The sequence below is a fragment of the Myodes glareolus genome, chromosome 10, assembly GCF_982192425.1.
Source record: "Myodes glareolus chromosome 10, mMyoGla1.1, whole genome shotgun sequence".
NCBI lineage: Eukaryota > Metazoa > Chordata > Mammalia > Rodentia > Cricetidae > Myodes > Myodes glareolus.
The window spans coordinates 17,225,408-17,241,677 of record NC_142035.1 but is presented as its reverse complement, the minus strand read 5'-3'; the positions used below and the strand labels follow the sequence as shown (position 1 = coordinate 17,241,677).

Here is a 16,270-nt window from a genome sequence, read left to right as displayed (position 1 = left end):
ATTGGAACAAAAACACATATTGATTACTATTTTCCATGAGCTCTGAGCAGTTTGTCTCCCAATGATTTTATTGAAGAACTTTGAGACAATTGCTTGACAGGTTTTTGCTCCAAGTGACCTCATTCTGGCTACTGTCATGGTCTGGGTTGGAGGAATTCTGGTTGTCCTTTTCTTTCTTTCACATCTAGGCCCTGATTGATGAATCCCACTCAGATGTAAAAACTGTGTGAATGGCAGGATTTCTACACTGTTGATGAAAATACTCAGCTCTTTGGAGCCCATCATAAAGGGCATTCCTTAGCACATGGCCACATCTTCCACGCAATGACTGCCATGCTTCCTTCAGGCAGATGTTTCCAGATGAGCTTGCAGTCCTCTCACTGCCTCTACTGCCTCCTTCTAAAGGTCCAAAAGGTGGAATTTTAGAATATCTTTCAGAACAGAGCTTGGTATGTTACAAATGTGCATGGGAATCACCACCAGAGGATCTTGCTGACTGAAGTTCAAATACCATGGTTCTGTAACCTGAGATTCTTGACCTCTAGCATGGTCCTATATGGTGCTGATGTTTCTGGGGTCTGGACAGACCTTTGACATCACCTGACACTCAGGAGGGGAACAATCACAGACATGCATTCTTTAATCCCCCACTGAAGTGAATCCCCAATTATTGGAAGCCATGATCTCATTCAACCAAGCTTCCTACTACAGAAGGAAAGCCCACTCCTACAGCTTCCTACTATAGAAGGAAAGCCTACTCCTACAGCTTCCTATTACAGAAGGAAAGCCCCCTCCTACAGCTTCCTACTACAGAAGGAAAGCCCCCTCCTACAGCTTCCTACTACAGAAGGAAAGCCCCCTCCTACAGCTTCCTACTACAGAAGGAAAGCCCACTCCTACAGCTTCCTACTACAGAAGGAAAGCCCACTCCTACAGGCTTTGCAGAGAATTCTGAGCTCTTCCTTCTGTGAGGAGGAGGGGCGTGGTGACCACTGCTGGGTCATAGAAGGGAAATGATCAGAACAGTCAAGGTGAGACTCACATCTATTATGGGAAGAAAGTCTAGAAGCTATCCTGCCCAGACTCTGAGAGCTCATTAAGTTAAGAACTCCTGACTGGGTTGAAATGGTTGCGGTCTGTCAGCAATAAGAACAAGGTAGCCATAATAAATCTCCTATCTTCTACCTAGGTGCAATAAGTAAGTGAGCCCTCATCGCAGATTCATAGAAGATGGCAGTATTCTTGCCTCCTGGTGTGTTTTCCACACTCACAAGACTTTTGTGTATTCCAGAGTCAACTGTTCACAAAATAGTGAAGTGTTCTTTTAAAAACATAAATCTTACAGCTGAAGAGATGGGTCAGTGGGTAGGCGCATGTGCTAAGCAAGCAGAGGATCTGAGTTAGATTCCTAGTGTCTATGTAGAGAGGAAGGCATGGCTGCGTCTGCCTGTGATGCCAGCATAGCCAGGAAGAGAGTGTCTGGGACCCGCTGGTCCATCAGCCTAGCCAAAAAACAAAAATAAAGAACAGGAAACAAAGGAATAAATGGAAAACAAGATGAGTTCCAAGTCCAGCGAGAGAAGTATGCCTCAAGAGAGGTAATAAGGAAAATGGCAGAATGACAGAACAGGACACCTGACATCCTCCTCTGTGCTCTCTCTCTTTCACACACACACACACACACACACACACACACACACACACACACACACACACACACCTGATTCTTTAAATTCCTCTGGTCAAATTCTTTCTAGAACTTCCCATTCTCCTCATGATAAACGGCAAACTTTAGGCTCCACAGACTCTACTCGGACATTGCTCAAACAGGGTCCCCTCAGTCTTCTCCATGCTCAAAGCTTTGGCCACTCTGGCCTCTTGTCTGTCAGACGTTCCAGTCATTCTGACCTCAGGGCTGTGGCACTAGCTGGGTCTAGCTGGGTTCTTCCTGCCACCACTGTTTGGCTTTCCCAGAATCTCCTCAGGTTCCAGGCAAAACAACCACACAAGGGTTTATAACCTTTGCTTTGTATGTTTGACAGGTATGTGTTCATCTCTCATCCTTACACAGCTGAAGCCCGACACAGTTTGGCACATTCAGATGATAAAGTGGAGACCAGAGTTCAAAGACAGAATGGTACTTAATCAAAGTCGCTCAGATTTGGGGGGGTACAAGATTGTTTAAGGATAATTCTAGAGGTTGTTGTGTGATGTGGATTTAAAGGGGAAGAAATTTTGCCAGAACACAGCGTAGACCCACTCTGCTTAAGATATATGGCTTCAGCAATGGAGAACAAGTCTCTCTCTGTCTCTGTCTTTCTCTCTCTCTTGTGTGTATGTGGGTTTGTGTGTGTGCATGCACATGTGTGTGCTTTCGCTTTAGCTTTGGGGAGCTGAGGTTGGGTTGTATATAGAAAGGCACAGAAAAATCCAAATTTCTCTTCCATTTGTGTCAGCCTTTTTTTTTTCTCTGTAACAAAATATTAGGGTTGTTTTTTGAGGCTAGAAGAGAGTGCTTTGTAATTTATGGATTCCTCTCTGGAAATTACAGCTAGATCCTAATTTTAAAAAGCAAATTGGTTTCATCTAATTAAATTTGAAAATTGCCTCATAAACACATATTTCGCGATAGATGTCTCTAAAAGCAAGGTCTACTGCTCGTTCTCAGGGACAAGGCTAGCTTGAGCTCATTGTGGAGGGAACCCCAACTTCATCTGCTCATGGCTAGCTTCAGCTCATTGTGGAGAGAACCCTACCTCTCTCTGCTCAAGGCTAGCTTCAGCTCACTGTCGAGAAAGCCCCACCTCTCTTTGCTCAGGAGTGCAGGTCCTTCTGTCAATTGCAAGAACTTTCTAAAATCCCATGTTTTTAGGAAAGCTCTTCTCAGTTGTTAATGCCCATATGAATCTATCAGGGTCTGGTTACACTGGAAATTGTGGCTCAGGAAGTACTGATGGGGCCTGGTATGTTACATTTCTGAAGTTCCAAGTGCTGGTCCATGAGCCACCCTGTGTTTAACCAGAGGCTTCACCTGAATTCAGGAGACAGGAATATGCCATCCTGGCTGATGACCGCGTGACACGTCACACTTCTATCCCTCAACTTCCTCATTTCTATGCAGTGTTAATAGATAACACATTACTTCTAAATTCCAAGACTGTGCTAAATACGTATTTAATATGAACCTTGCAGCAACCTCATCTAGTAAATTACATTATGATTTTGCTAGGTTTGTGCCAGTCGAGAAGCCTGCAGTCCTAAGGGAATATTTCATGTGTCACAGTCGTCACACCGGTAATGAGGCAAACGTGGATTCTGATCTAGTGCCTGACCTCCACATTAGCATTCTTACCATGCTTTGACCTCGTTAGCTTGTGACACACACCATCACGGTCATGCTTACACACAGAATACAATGAACTAAACACACAGACACAGAACCCCCCATGAGTTTTGGAGTGTTCTCAAATGGCTCACAGAAATGTCAGGCAGTAGCAATCTACTGGCCCTGGTTCTCTATCACCACAGAGCCATCTTTAGAAGAGTCCATTATGGAAATTAATTCAGGTCTTCGAGTCTCCACGTGGCACTGGGTTCATAAACAAGTAAGCCCGACAAGATTGCCCATCTTACTCTCACCTTGTGTCTAATGGCTCCAGAGATTGGATCGCACACAGATGTTACAAATTCCACATATCTCACTCACAACTCTGTTTTGGTCACTTCTCTGTCCATCTGTTTCTTTAGTCTAATCACAGAATGACAAAGCATCGCCTTGCTAGTCCAGAGCAATGCACAGCCCTATGATATAAAAGCTGATGAGCTCATGAGAAAGAAGTCTATGCAGAGATTCAGGCACATTTTTAAAACAGTGGAACCTAGGGCTTTCCAAGAGCAGGTAAGTGCAAGGAACAGAGCCTTTCATAACCAAACTGTCATCATTTTGAATGAGAAAAATAAGGCAATTATCATGAGCTATTCATAAAGCTAAATTCATTCAATTTCAGAGACTTTTATTCTGAAATGATATCCTTTTGTAGCTTTGGAATTATATCTTTTTAAATTAAATGTTAATAAGAGATGGTAAATTAGCTTATGTTGGTTTCTAAAGTCTTTTCAGTGTTGCTGGTCCATGAACTCTGAATCCGTATGCTGCAACAATGGAGGAAGCTCATGTGATAGGACCATCACTCCCTAAATCATGGATCTTTACCCTGCTGTATGAAAAACAGGCTGCTATTAACAATAAACTTCTATGTCTGTTTGTCTGTCTCTGTCTCTCTCCTTCCCTCCCTCTATTTCTCTCTGATTGTGGTCTCTACAATGAAAAACACACAACTGTGAATTACTGTGAATTGCTAGGATTTTTGTTTCAGATAATATTTTGACTGTTCCCATACCTGTGCCAATATGAATGTTTCTCTAATAACACAGAAGGAAAGATTTTTCTCTGTGGCCCAAGAAGGATCATAGACATTAGGGTGCTTGTATTTCTCCTTCCAAGTGTTAACCCTGAGAGCTGTACCAAGCTCCCCGAACTAACTTTCTAAAATGAGGACATTATATAGATCTTTTGAAACCAGGTGTCCAGTGAGACGAGGTATTTTCTTTTGTACATGCTGATAATGTCTTGCTTCATAGATATCCGAGGACCATCCATGTCTCTAGAAAGTTTATGGGTTCATTAGATCAATCCTGATCCTTGACTCAAAAATGCTTTACGCTATGCCTAGTTCCCTTCCCAAACCCACTCTTCGCAGGTGCCTGTTTCTGCATGGTTGTTTAGTGGTATGAATCCCTGAGCAGATTAGGTTTCGCATCTCAGTCCGCGAGTGATGTGTTAAAGTCTGAAGGAGTGATTGGCACTTCAGTCTTACAGATGAGGGATCAGGTCTGAAGAGAGGAGGAGTTTACCAAGGAGATCTGAGACTATGGACAAGCTTTTAGGACACAGCGTATACCATTTTTAACTTCAGCATCCAGGCCCCTCATCTTTATCACTCTGTTTTCTACTTTGTCCAGTATTAGAAGGTCATGCTGTCTTAAAATACATAAATGAAAGGTAAGTCAATTTTACCCACATGCTGGTTCTTGACTTAGATAATCAGCCTTTGTGGAGAGAGTTTTGTTTTTGTTCTGCAACAGACTTCTAGATGGCTTAGTTTATCATCTTCAGGTGTCTGCTTGGTGGGTGTGCTCTTGCTGAATATGATCTATTCCATAGTTGATAAGAAAAGGCCTTGTTGATGGGTGGGAGGATTATGAACTACCAGTTGGCTAATAATATTTTATGGTTGGGTATAGAGCAGGTTAAAACTCAGGAATCTTTTACCCCTGGAACAGAAAATAATTATAGGAGTCATTCTAAAACCCACAAACTGATATATATATATATATATATATATATATATATATATATATATGTATATATATATATATATGTATATATATATATATATATATATATACACATCTGTAGGGTGATTTGCCATGAGCACTATGATTTCCATATAAACTTTAGCTTCTGTATTCCAGGTCTTGATCTTCTCTTTTACATCAGGACAACCTGATACCTTAAACTATTGACCCATTTGTAGAAGTGATCACTCCTAACCACGATAATATCAATGCAAGGCATATCCACATGTATTTGTCTTTGGGATAATCAAAACAGCCCAACAATATGCCCAAGTTGTGTCTCACTCACCTCGATGCCCTTGAAGTAACTCACTGAATGAAGCTGAACTAACTGAAGTGGCTCAGGAGCTTCCTTACCTCATAGAGTGTGATGACCCCGTTGGTTTCATTGGGAGGTTTCCACTGGATGTAGATCTTCTCCTCAAAGGGCCCTCCCTGGATGGACTCAAGAGGAACAGCTCCTGGAACTGCAGAAGGAAATGTAAGCCTGATGTCACTTCCCACATCATCTCTCCAGTTCTAGTAACCAAGATCACAGTCTAGCAAAGTTTCTCTAAAGGACTAGGCATTAAATATCATGACTGATGACTGACACCACCTCTGATTCAATCTCTTGACTTTGCCACTGTAGCACAAAAATGGCCATAGAAAATCTGTAAATGAATAAATATGGGTATATCTCAATAAAACTTCATATTCAAAATCAAACAATGGGATGGATTTGATTGACAGCTTCTCATTCAGCTACTGAGCAAGCCTACTGGTGAAGTGGACCTGATTGGGCATAAGGAACATAAGTAGGTCGGCTTCAGCTTACTTTAGGTTGGGATTTGATGCATAAAAAATGGGTTTGCCATCATTTTAACAACTCAGCCCTGGGCCCTGCCAAGTTTTCTCCAACTTAATCCCTTGCTGGGTAGATGTTTAATATCCACTTGTTGGTTGGATGAAGAGGTTGATGCATGGCTTATGCCAGTATTTCACCCTAATGAGCACACTTTTCTTGAGATTGTTTCTATAATAGGCAAGTCTTTCCTTCAGCATCTTCTGGTTGGTTCCAGCATCCTCGCACAACAGTCTGGAGGATGCTGAGCCAGAAAGAAAACGATTCCCCAAACTTCCACTTATAAGCCTTTAGAGAATGAAGAATTCATGTAAATCATTACCAGATCTATTTATACTTTAGCATAATAAAAGCAGTTTACTCTTACTAAGTGCTTACTCTTTGATCCAAACATTACATGGATTATTTCACTTAAGCTACAAAACAAATCTGCCGAGTGTGTATTATCTCCATGCTGATAAAGGAAGTGAAGTTTTGAGAATTAAGTAACTTGGTCAAGGTCATACGCTCTTAAGTTGTAAAGAGGGAACGGAACACCTGTCTCAGAACTTCAGCGCATATATTCTTAATCATCGTGTCATGCTTCTCTGGATAGAGCCTCAGCCATATGCTGCAATCAGTTCCCCATTGTCAAATTAAAATTTATTTAAGTTTTTCTCATTATGGTCATGATGCATATAATTGGTTGATATTGAGAATATACAAAAAGATCTTCTGGTCTGCACCACATTCTCTTAAGATATATTATAGCTTCTGTTTAGTATTTTTATGGGACTCCTGAGTGTGCGAATGAGTGGGTCTCTGACTCTTGTGCCTCTCAGGCTTCCTTCCTTCTTTTGGTTTGTCTTGTACAATTTTGATAATATTTGTAAAGTATCACTATATTTTACCTTTTTTGTTATTTTGCTATCTCGTAGAAGCTTGTCCTTTCCTAATGAAGGGGGAAAGGAAGTGGATCTGATTGGAGGAGCTGGGAGGTGTAGAAGGAAGGGAAACAGTGCAATCGAGATATAATATATGAGATGGGGAGGATTGAGGATGGCTTGGGGGAATGGAAGTGGGGAGGGAGGAAGGATGGCTAGGGGAGCAGGGAAGTTTATATCTCAACTAAGGGAGCCATTTTAGGGTTTGCAAGAGACTTGATTCTGGAGGGGTTCCCAGACCCAAGGAGAGGTCCCCAGATTGTTCCCTGGGCAGCAGAGGAGAGGGTACCTGAACTGGCCTGGGTCCATAACCATACTGACGAATATTTTGCATGTCACCACAGAACCTTTATCTGGCGATGGATGGAGATAGAGACAGAGACACACATTGGAACACTGGACTTAACTCCCTAGGTCCAAATGAGAAGCAGAGGAAGGGAGATCGTGAGCAAGGGAAGCAGAACCAGAGGGAACCTTCATCCGACGATGGATGGAGATAGAGACGGAGACCCCCATTGGAGCACTGGACTGAGCCCCCAAGGTCCAAATGAAGAGCAGAAGGAAGGAGAACATGAAAAAGGAAGTCAAGACCGCGAGGGGTGCATTCACCCACTGATACAAGGGGACTCATCTAATGAGAGCTCACCAAGGCCAGCTGGACTGGGACTGAACGAGCATGTGATCAAACCGGATTCTCTGAATGTGACTGAAATGGGGGCTGACTGAGAAGCCATTGACAATGGCACTGGGTCTTGATTCCTTTGCATGGACTGGCTTTTCGGGATCCTGGCCTGTTTGGATGCTCACCTTTCTGGACCTGGAGGGAGGGGGAAGGAACTTGGATTTCCCACAGGGCAGGAAACCCTGACTGCTCTTGGGAATGGGGAGGGAGGAGGAGAGGGAGTGGGGGGAGCGGGAGCAGGAGGGTATTGGGAGGAGGGGAGGAAGTGGAAATTCTTTAAATAAATAAATAAATAAGGAAAAAAAGAAAAAAGAATCAATTTTCAATAAAAGGGTGCAAAGGGAAAATAGAAATAAAAATGAGAAAATTTAATAAAACAAACAAAAATCTTAAAAGAGGATGAACAAAATCACTCACACCCAAATCCAAAGATAGCTTTCCGGTAATGTGTGGGAATATAGCTGCATACACATTTTTTAAACATAAAATTTGAATTTACTTTTAGTCAAAATTAATCTATACTATGTATGCTGTATTTTACTTTCTTTCATAACTAGAAGAGCATAGATGTTAAAAATGCCTAAAATTCTAATGTTCTTTTTGACATCAAACATTTTAATGGCCCCTTGGAAGCATGTGACTGCATTATCGTCATAACAACTATCTCTTTTTATTGAGTATAAAGCTGATTGGAAAATTTCATTGTTATGGATATCATGGAGTTAAACATGCTTTTTTAATTACCACACAAAGTACAGGTTTTCTTACAAGATGGTCATATGTTCTTTGATGCTGAACCATCTTTCCCCATTTCTCTGCATTTGCCTGCATCTTTTTATGCTTCTGGTTCCCCCATTCACGTCCCTGAGTTCCTTACTTAAAACCCACATTTCCGCTCTCATGGGCCCCTTTGGAGCATCATTTCCTCGACCAAAACTCACTCCCACAAAAATGCACACATAAAAATTAGAAGCTCAGCTCTATATACAAGAGACAACATACAATATTTGAAACTCTGAGCCTGGGTCACCTGACTTAATATATTATTTTCCAGTTCCATCCATGTTCTGGCAAATTTCACAATTTCAGTTTTCATGCCGGGTATTCTTATACATAAGAGTCTGCATGCAACTTTGCTTGTGTCCTCAAGAAAATTTGTGGCAATTAATTTACTAGGCCTAAATAGATCCTATTTTTAGAGATTTTGACACATATTACCAGATTGCCTCCCAGAAAGTCTGTGTGAGTCTGGGCTCCTAACAGAAGAATATGCCTAGGCCTGATTTCTTCCCACACTGACTATTTAAAAAATTAAGTATATGTGCCATTTTTAGAATACTGGAAAGCAGAACTTTTTCCACTTTTAATTAGTCATTTGCATTGATTCTTCTAGGAGCATGCTCTCTACACTCTGTGCTCAGTTTTCTGTATGTGTCTTCATTTTGGCTCATCTTTACCTTATGGCATTGTCAGTACTAATCCTTTGGAAAGACACATTTATTTTTGCATAGCTTTCAAATATGGGGGTTTTTTTTTGGTGATTGTTAGTCTTTTTTTTTGCAGGATTTTTGGTGTAGAAGGTCCTTCTGTCTTTGTGTTGCTTTCATTGGTTAATAAAGAAACTGCTTTGGGCCTGTTGATAGGGCAGAAGTTAGGTAGGCAGGGAAAGTTAGACGGATTGCTGGGAGGAAGAAGGCAGAGTCAGAGGAATGCCATGGAACCTCCAGAGACAGATGCTGGAAATTTTACCCAGTAAGCCACTGCCACATGGCAATACACAGATTACTAGAAATGGGTTAAATTAAGATGTAAGAGTTAGCCAATAAGAAGCTAGAGCTAATGGGGCAAGCAGTGATTTAATTAATACAGCTTCTGTGATGTTATTTTGGGGCTAAGCTATCCGGGTGTGCGGGAAGAACAAGTGGCCCCCTCATCCTACAGATTTTCACTTGCCTTTTAAAGTTTTTAAGTATGTAAAAGCTTTTAAAATGAGGCAAAATTCTTATTGTTTCTTCGTAACCCCTTTCCCTCTCCACAAACATATCTTAATTCATGTGATGAGGGGACGATTATTGACATTAGGATTAACCAACTAACAAAGAGAAATGTGGCCAAATCCAAAGCTTGTGATCCAGGGAGCATCAAATAAATGTGTTAAATAGCTATACCCATAATTATTTCATTCAAATTATCAGAACTCTCAGGTAAGAGTATATAATACTAGGAGAACAATGAGCAAAGAAAAAGCTAGACTAGCAAGCCAGGACACTGAGTGGCGTGGAAGTCAGAGTTGATAGATAAATAGAGTACTTAGAGAAAAGAGAGTATTGGGAGTGTGGTGGATAGCTTTCTGAGGTCAAGAGTGGAAACAGGAAAGTCAGTTCAGTCTGCAGTCATTTTGGAGACAAAGGATGCTAGCTTGCAGCAGGGCGAGGAGTCTAGAAGAGACATGAACTGTAGAATTCTTTCATGCTAAACCAGCATGAATTGATCGTGATGGATGAGGGCAAAGATGACAGGATGCGTCAGGGAGGGCCCCAGCGCAGTTAAATATAACTGAGGAAATCAGGCTGTTGTTCATATAGGGAAGGATCTTAAAGGATGACTAATTTTGGAGAGAAATCTGGTGAGCTCAGCTTTTCTTAGACTTGAGGTACATGTGGAACACCCAACCAGAGTGGGTGAATAGCCTTTGGAGAGGCAAGGCCAAGGCCAAGGCCAAGGCCAAGGTGTGGATATGGAAATCGTATCCTGGGAATAGGTCCAGCAGCAAAAGCAAGAGAAGAGGGGAAAGGCGGTTTTCAGACTCAGTAGGAGAAAGTAGTCTCAACAATAAGGAGGAAAACACACGGGGGCACTAGGAGCCAGTGTTGAGAGAAACTAAGAAACTAGAAAGTTGAGTTGTCACTACAGCTGCTATGGAGGGAGAAGGAGTTTGGATGGGACTGTTTAGCAGTGATGGGTATGGTTGAATGGTCAACTCAGATGCGGCCTTGAGATTGCTAATGAACCTAGTATCCTAACACTTGCATCAAGAGTAATAATACTGTAGGGAGACTGGTTGTGTAAATACTACCTGGAGAGGCCTGAAAAAGAAGTAGGAGATAAAGTGCAATGAGCAAAATCTTTTCATTATGAAGGGCAAGAACATGTAAAAGACAAGAGAGATGCAAAGTGAGGCAAAAAAACCCAAAAAAAACAACAACAAAAACCCAGTCCATTTCCAAACATGGGAAGGGTTACCATGGCTAGGTGTGTCAAAAATAATCCCCAAAGGGCCACAAGTTAAAAGGATGGAGAAGAGGAACGGGGCTGACTTGGGAGCACCCTGGAAAGACAAGAGCAGGAATGGGTGGGGAGAAGTCCCTTTTTCACTGTGACAGGTGAAAAAAGGGTGATGTGATGAAGCTGCTTAGGCAGGGGAACCTCAGTAGCCTAATGTTAAAATGGGAGCTCATCTGCCTTCCAGCAGTGCAAGACAGTGGGGAAAGCAGAGATGGTCGGATCACTGAGTAGACAGTAGAATGAAGAGAGAAATGGAGCTTCTACTGATTCATCTGAATAATGTTTGTCTGAAGGTAGGGAGGGTTTGTCTAGCGGAAGAGGGGCTCCCTGTTGAGTAGCAGATGGTAGCTTGGCAGAAAAGGCTGAGGGATGGCGATGGACGAGGGCCTGTCTGATGGGGGTTATGATGGTGACATTCAAGCTAGTAGGACTAGGCTACCTTGTCTTTCCAGCTGCGGGCAGGTTCTCTTTCTCATTACAGATCAGGCCAATAGAAAACACCAATGAGTAATTATTTTATGACTTTTTATTGACTGCCATTTTTTTTCTTTTTATACCTAATCCTGTCATCCATCTGGAATTTATTTTCTACATTGCACACAGTGGAAATTTTACCCATAATTCTTTACAGTGTTCTTAGGACAATTATTTGGCCAGTGAAAACTTTCCACTGTGATTTAAAATGCCACCTTTCCACAATGGGTTATTTTATAGCCTGGCATATGTTTCAGCCTTCACTGGGTCATAGATCCTAGTATGACACTATCTCCTTATTAAGTTTGGGATGATATGCTTTAACACTTGACAGAACAAGCCCTTCTCTTTCATTATTATTCCCTTTCCATGTTTCTGGGGGTGTGGTTATCCCGTTATTCCTCAAGAATAACACACACATGTGTGATCCTAGTGCTTAGGAGGTAGAGGCGAGAGGATAAGAGGCTCAAAGTCTTCCTTGTCTACATACCGTTTGGGAGTAAACATGGTTACATAAGAACCGGTGTCAAAAAAAGTCAGAAGAAACTTAGAAATAATTTCATAAAATTTCAAAGCTATTCCAACAGAACTGATTCTTACAGATTCATTTTTATCTTCTTTTGAGGGCAAAGGACAGGTCTATGACTATGGGTTCTTCTAATCTGTAACACCATTTAAATCTTCCTTCATTAATGCCTCTAATTGTGTCCCTTGATTAAAGCTATGGAGTACTTTTTTGTTTCCTATAAATTGCATTTTCATAATTTTATTAGTTTCTTCCTCTTGTTTATTAAAAAGCTTCTCTTTTTCTTTGCCCTAATTAAAATCTATAAAATTTGTCTGTGTTTACAGGATGATAACAGAATAATCACATGATGATTACATAAGGAACAAGGTGTTGTACCCTCTATGGTTCTCATCACTGACTCCTTCTTTCCCCTTTACCACTGACATCAACATACCAGATATTACAGAACTTCATCTTAATCACCCCAAATTCTTATTTGGAGTCAACAATATAATCACATGACCCAGAATAACAGGTCATCTAGTTTTTCTTTCTTCCTTCATACATGCAGATCAAATGTTCTGAGACTTCCCTTCATCATTCTAGGACATCTGGAGATCCATCAGCCGTGTCTTATTACTCTTCAGTTCATGAATGTCATTTTCCCAGGTTTATCTTATCATTCTACCTCAGACTGAACATAGAGTTACTTCCAGATGGATCTCTCTTGTGCCTGGCTCACATGAATACATGAATTTTTAAAAAATCTGTTTGAACGTATACTAGACTCCATTAAGGTGGATCCAACACTTCTGGCTGCAATGGAGAATCTTTTGTCAGAAGAAATACGGACTTCAGCTCTCATCTTCTAGGTCCTACCTATCTACATCCCATGAGCTTTTATCATCTGTCATTTGGGGTGTGGCTCACTAATCCTGGTTGACTTGGAAGGGGCTTCCACCTCCAAGGCCAGACAGACCCACTTGAGGTGTGGTCTGCCCTTCTTCCAGACAGACTAAAATTGGCGGGTGCTCTGAATGCCTGCTTCTTGAGGTGGTGCCTCCTAGTCAGCCCTTTCAACACAGCACCCTCCAGTGCCTGAACGGATTCGTTTTCATCTCCATCCTGAGATGATTGACCGTTCCTCCCAGTGCATCCATAGATACCAAGGTGTACTTAGGAATAGATGGACCAAAGAGAATATCAGTATACACATTTTCTGAGTCATACCAAATTGTTTTCCAAAGCGATGTCAGAATTTTGGACTCTCTTGTTCAGTGTTCGATAAGTTTGTGCATTCCGATAGCCTTAAAAATATTTGGCATTATCAGCTTTGAAAGCCTAGGCCACCTGGTAAGTGATTTCACAGGGATTCCTGTCTGTTAATATTTGTTGGCTGCAATACTGCTTTGTGTTGATTTACTGGTTTCTTTATTTCATAAAACAAGTGTTATATTAAAAAGAAGCTCTCTCAGGACTGGACCACACTTCAGGGGCAGAGTATCTGCCTGTCATATTCAGAGCCCTGGGTTCTCTCCCCAGCACAGGAAAGACAGCAGCAACAACAACAGGAAATCTCTTAGTTTGTGTCTTATATTTGCCTTTGGATATAAATCAGCTGTTAATTTTAATATGGTTGAATTCATCAGAGTCCTTCAATTTTTGTATGAGAGTTGCAAAAGGTAAACCACAGCAGACACTGTTGGTGCCCCATCCCCATCCTACTGAACAACACACAATCTCAAACACTTCATTTTCTCTTTACTTAAGGCCATGGGGATAAACCAAGTGACCACACAGGGGAATTAAGGAGTTTAGTTAAGTTTTTAAGACATTTGGTAATCACGAAAGAAAGGAAGCTGATGACTGAGTATCCATGTTTCCTCACCATTGAATTGGTTACTCCACATTCTACTGGCTTTCATCTGCGTCTTAAACACTGAAGTGTTGGTGGCTGTGTGGTAAGGGGTGGGTTTGGTAGTGGTGATGGCAGTGAAGAAGACAATAGGATATTTTTCAACCCATGGTAGACTAATGCTCTTATCAATGACTCTAAGCATGAATCACAGGGAAGACTAAAAATGACACCTAAAACTCATTGAAAATAAAAGTTTCCCTTTTAAAAATACTCACTGCATGCGTTTGTACTCATGTGTTTAGGAGAAAGAGTGAATGAGTCAGCAGCCGTGTTTGGGCTTTGTTCTAAGATCCAGCATTTGATGGAATTGCTGGCGAATATGTGTCGCCCTGATTCATTCTTTCCTCCCCTGCATCTCCCTCTCTGTGTCCAGTGTGGCCACCTAAATAGCCTTCCACTGAATTCCTTGGGCTTCTGAGAAATCCAAACAAAATAGCCATGTTGTAGAAACGCTTTCTCTCTTCCAAGGTCCAACAGTATTTTTTAAATGCTCCTAAAAATTTGGAAGCGATGCCTTTGATAAAATGATAAAATGATCCTTATTAAGTGCACACCTGCAGTCTAGCATCATTTACCAAACTAAATTACAGGACTTCCACGTCATGCTTCTTTTAACTTCGATCACGTTCCCACGCAGGTGTGGGTCTGGAGGTCCTGTTTTGTTTAGCCATTCTGATAGGCGAACCCTGCATGCACATCGCTTTCTCTTAATGAATCATGATTTGCCTCACTATATAGGAAAAAGATGGAGGATGGCTCAGTGGTTATAAACACTGAATACTTTTCTCACAAGCTGAATAATATTGAACTTCTTCAGGACTGTTTTAAGTAGCCATCTTTTCTTAGCATAAATACACCTTTGAACCAGCATATACACTAAAAATGTTTGGGGTTTTTGTTGTTATTGCTTGAAGATAATTTGCCTTTTATATTAGTCTATTTGTATGATGATACATTTTCCCATCACAAGTATAATGTACCTCTTTGGGGGGGGGCTCCTTTAATGCCCTTCGTATATGTTTTTATTGCAATTATGAATAGTTTCTTTAAAAAATACCACATCCTTGTTAGGCAAATAGAAATGGAATATGTTCCTAAATGTGGATATCTTGGGAAATATACCAGTTTTAATTCTAATATTTGTATTCAGACTCCTTTGGGTTATCTACATAAATAATCACAGCATCTGTAGCTAATAACAGTCTTTTTCTTTCCAATATTTTAGCTCATTTTATTTTTGTCTTTTAGGGTCAACAATACAGTATTTAATGGGAATAATGATAGACATATGTGTTTTTCCAATTTCAAAGATAATGATGCTATTCTTTTATCCTTGCATGTGGTGTTTGTAGGTCACTTGTAGTTATCATTTAGCAGGTTAAAAGGTTCATTTCATTTCTCATATTCAAGGAAATTTTATTTTGAAATCATGCTGGGCTTTAACTGAATCCACTGTAATAATGATACATTTCCTCCCCTCTCTTAGGATGTTAATGCAGTGAATTATATAAATGGATATTACAAAGTTTATCAATGTTGCAAAGTTTAAGCCAATGTTGGCTTCTTTAAATATATTTTTGACTCATATATGTGCTACTGGGTTGTTCAGCTCTCTTTTGATTGTGACATCTACACTTAATTTCCTTCTCTCATTGTGAACTTGTCTGCCTTGGAAGTCAAGATTATGTCCCATCATGAACTGGGGCAGGGAGTGCTGGTATTTCCCCTCTATGAATGGCTGTGAGTAGCCTGAGAATATAAATTCCCACAATGATGTTTCGTCATTGAAAAAGTCCATGTCATTGGTTCTATTTCTGAATATATTGTAGAACTACATAAAACTTTTTCTCTTTAGTAGGCTTGAAATATATGTCTAAGAATTTTTTCATGTCAGAAAATATTTAAATGTTAATATAAAATTATATTCGGAGTCTTTTAAAACTCTCTTGTGTGTGTATGCATGTGTGTGAAATTAACTCTGTACAAGTGGATAAAATAAATAAACATCTCATTAATTTAGTTCTAGTGAACTTCATTCAATGACCTTGCTTTTATTTATAGATTTTATTCCTTAACTACACATCTAGCAAATAATAGTTTTGAACTCTTAAAAGATCATTTTGGGGGAAATCATATCTTTACAATGTTAATTTTCATTTTAGGGATATATTCCATATCAGTGTTTACTTAACAATTCTTAAGACTAGATATTAGCATT

At 40.5% G+C, this 16,270-nt stretch overlaps 1 protein-coding gene across 12 annotated transcripts in view; it reads right to left on the bottom strand.

The window, feature by feature from the left end:
• The window catches only part of Ptprt (protein tyrosine phosphatase receptor type T), a 1,106,759-nt gene that overhangs the window by 369,539 nt on the left and 720,950 nt on the right, over positions 1 to 16,270 (bottom strand). For all 12 annotated transcript variants that reach the window (XM_085697063.2, XM_085697062.2, XM_085697064.2 and 9 more), the window contains exon 9: positions 5,776 to 5,885. In XM_085697063.2, the coding sequence (XP_085553189.2) occupies positions 5,776 to 5,885 (110 nt within the window). The remainder of the gene's footprint in view (positions 1 to 5,775; positions 5,886 to 16,270) is intronic.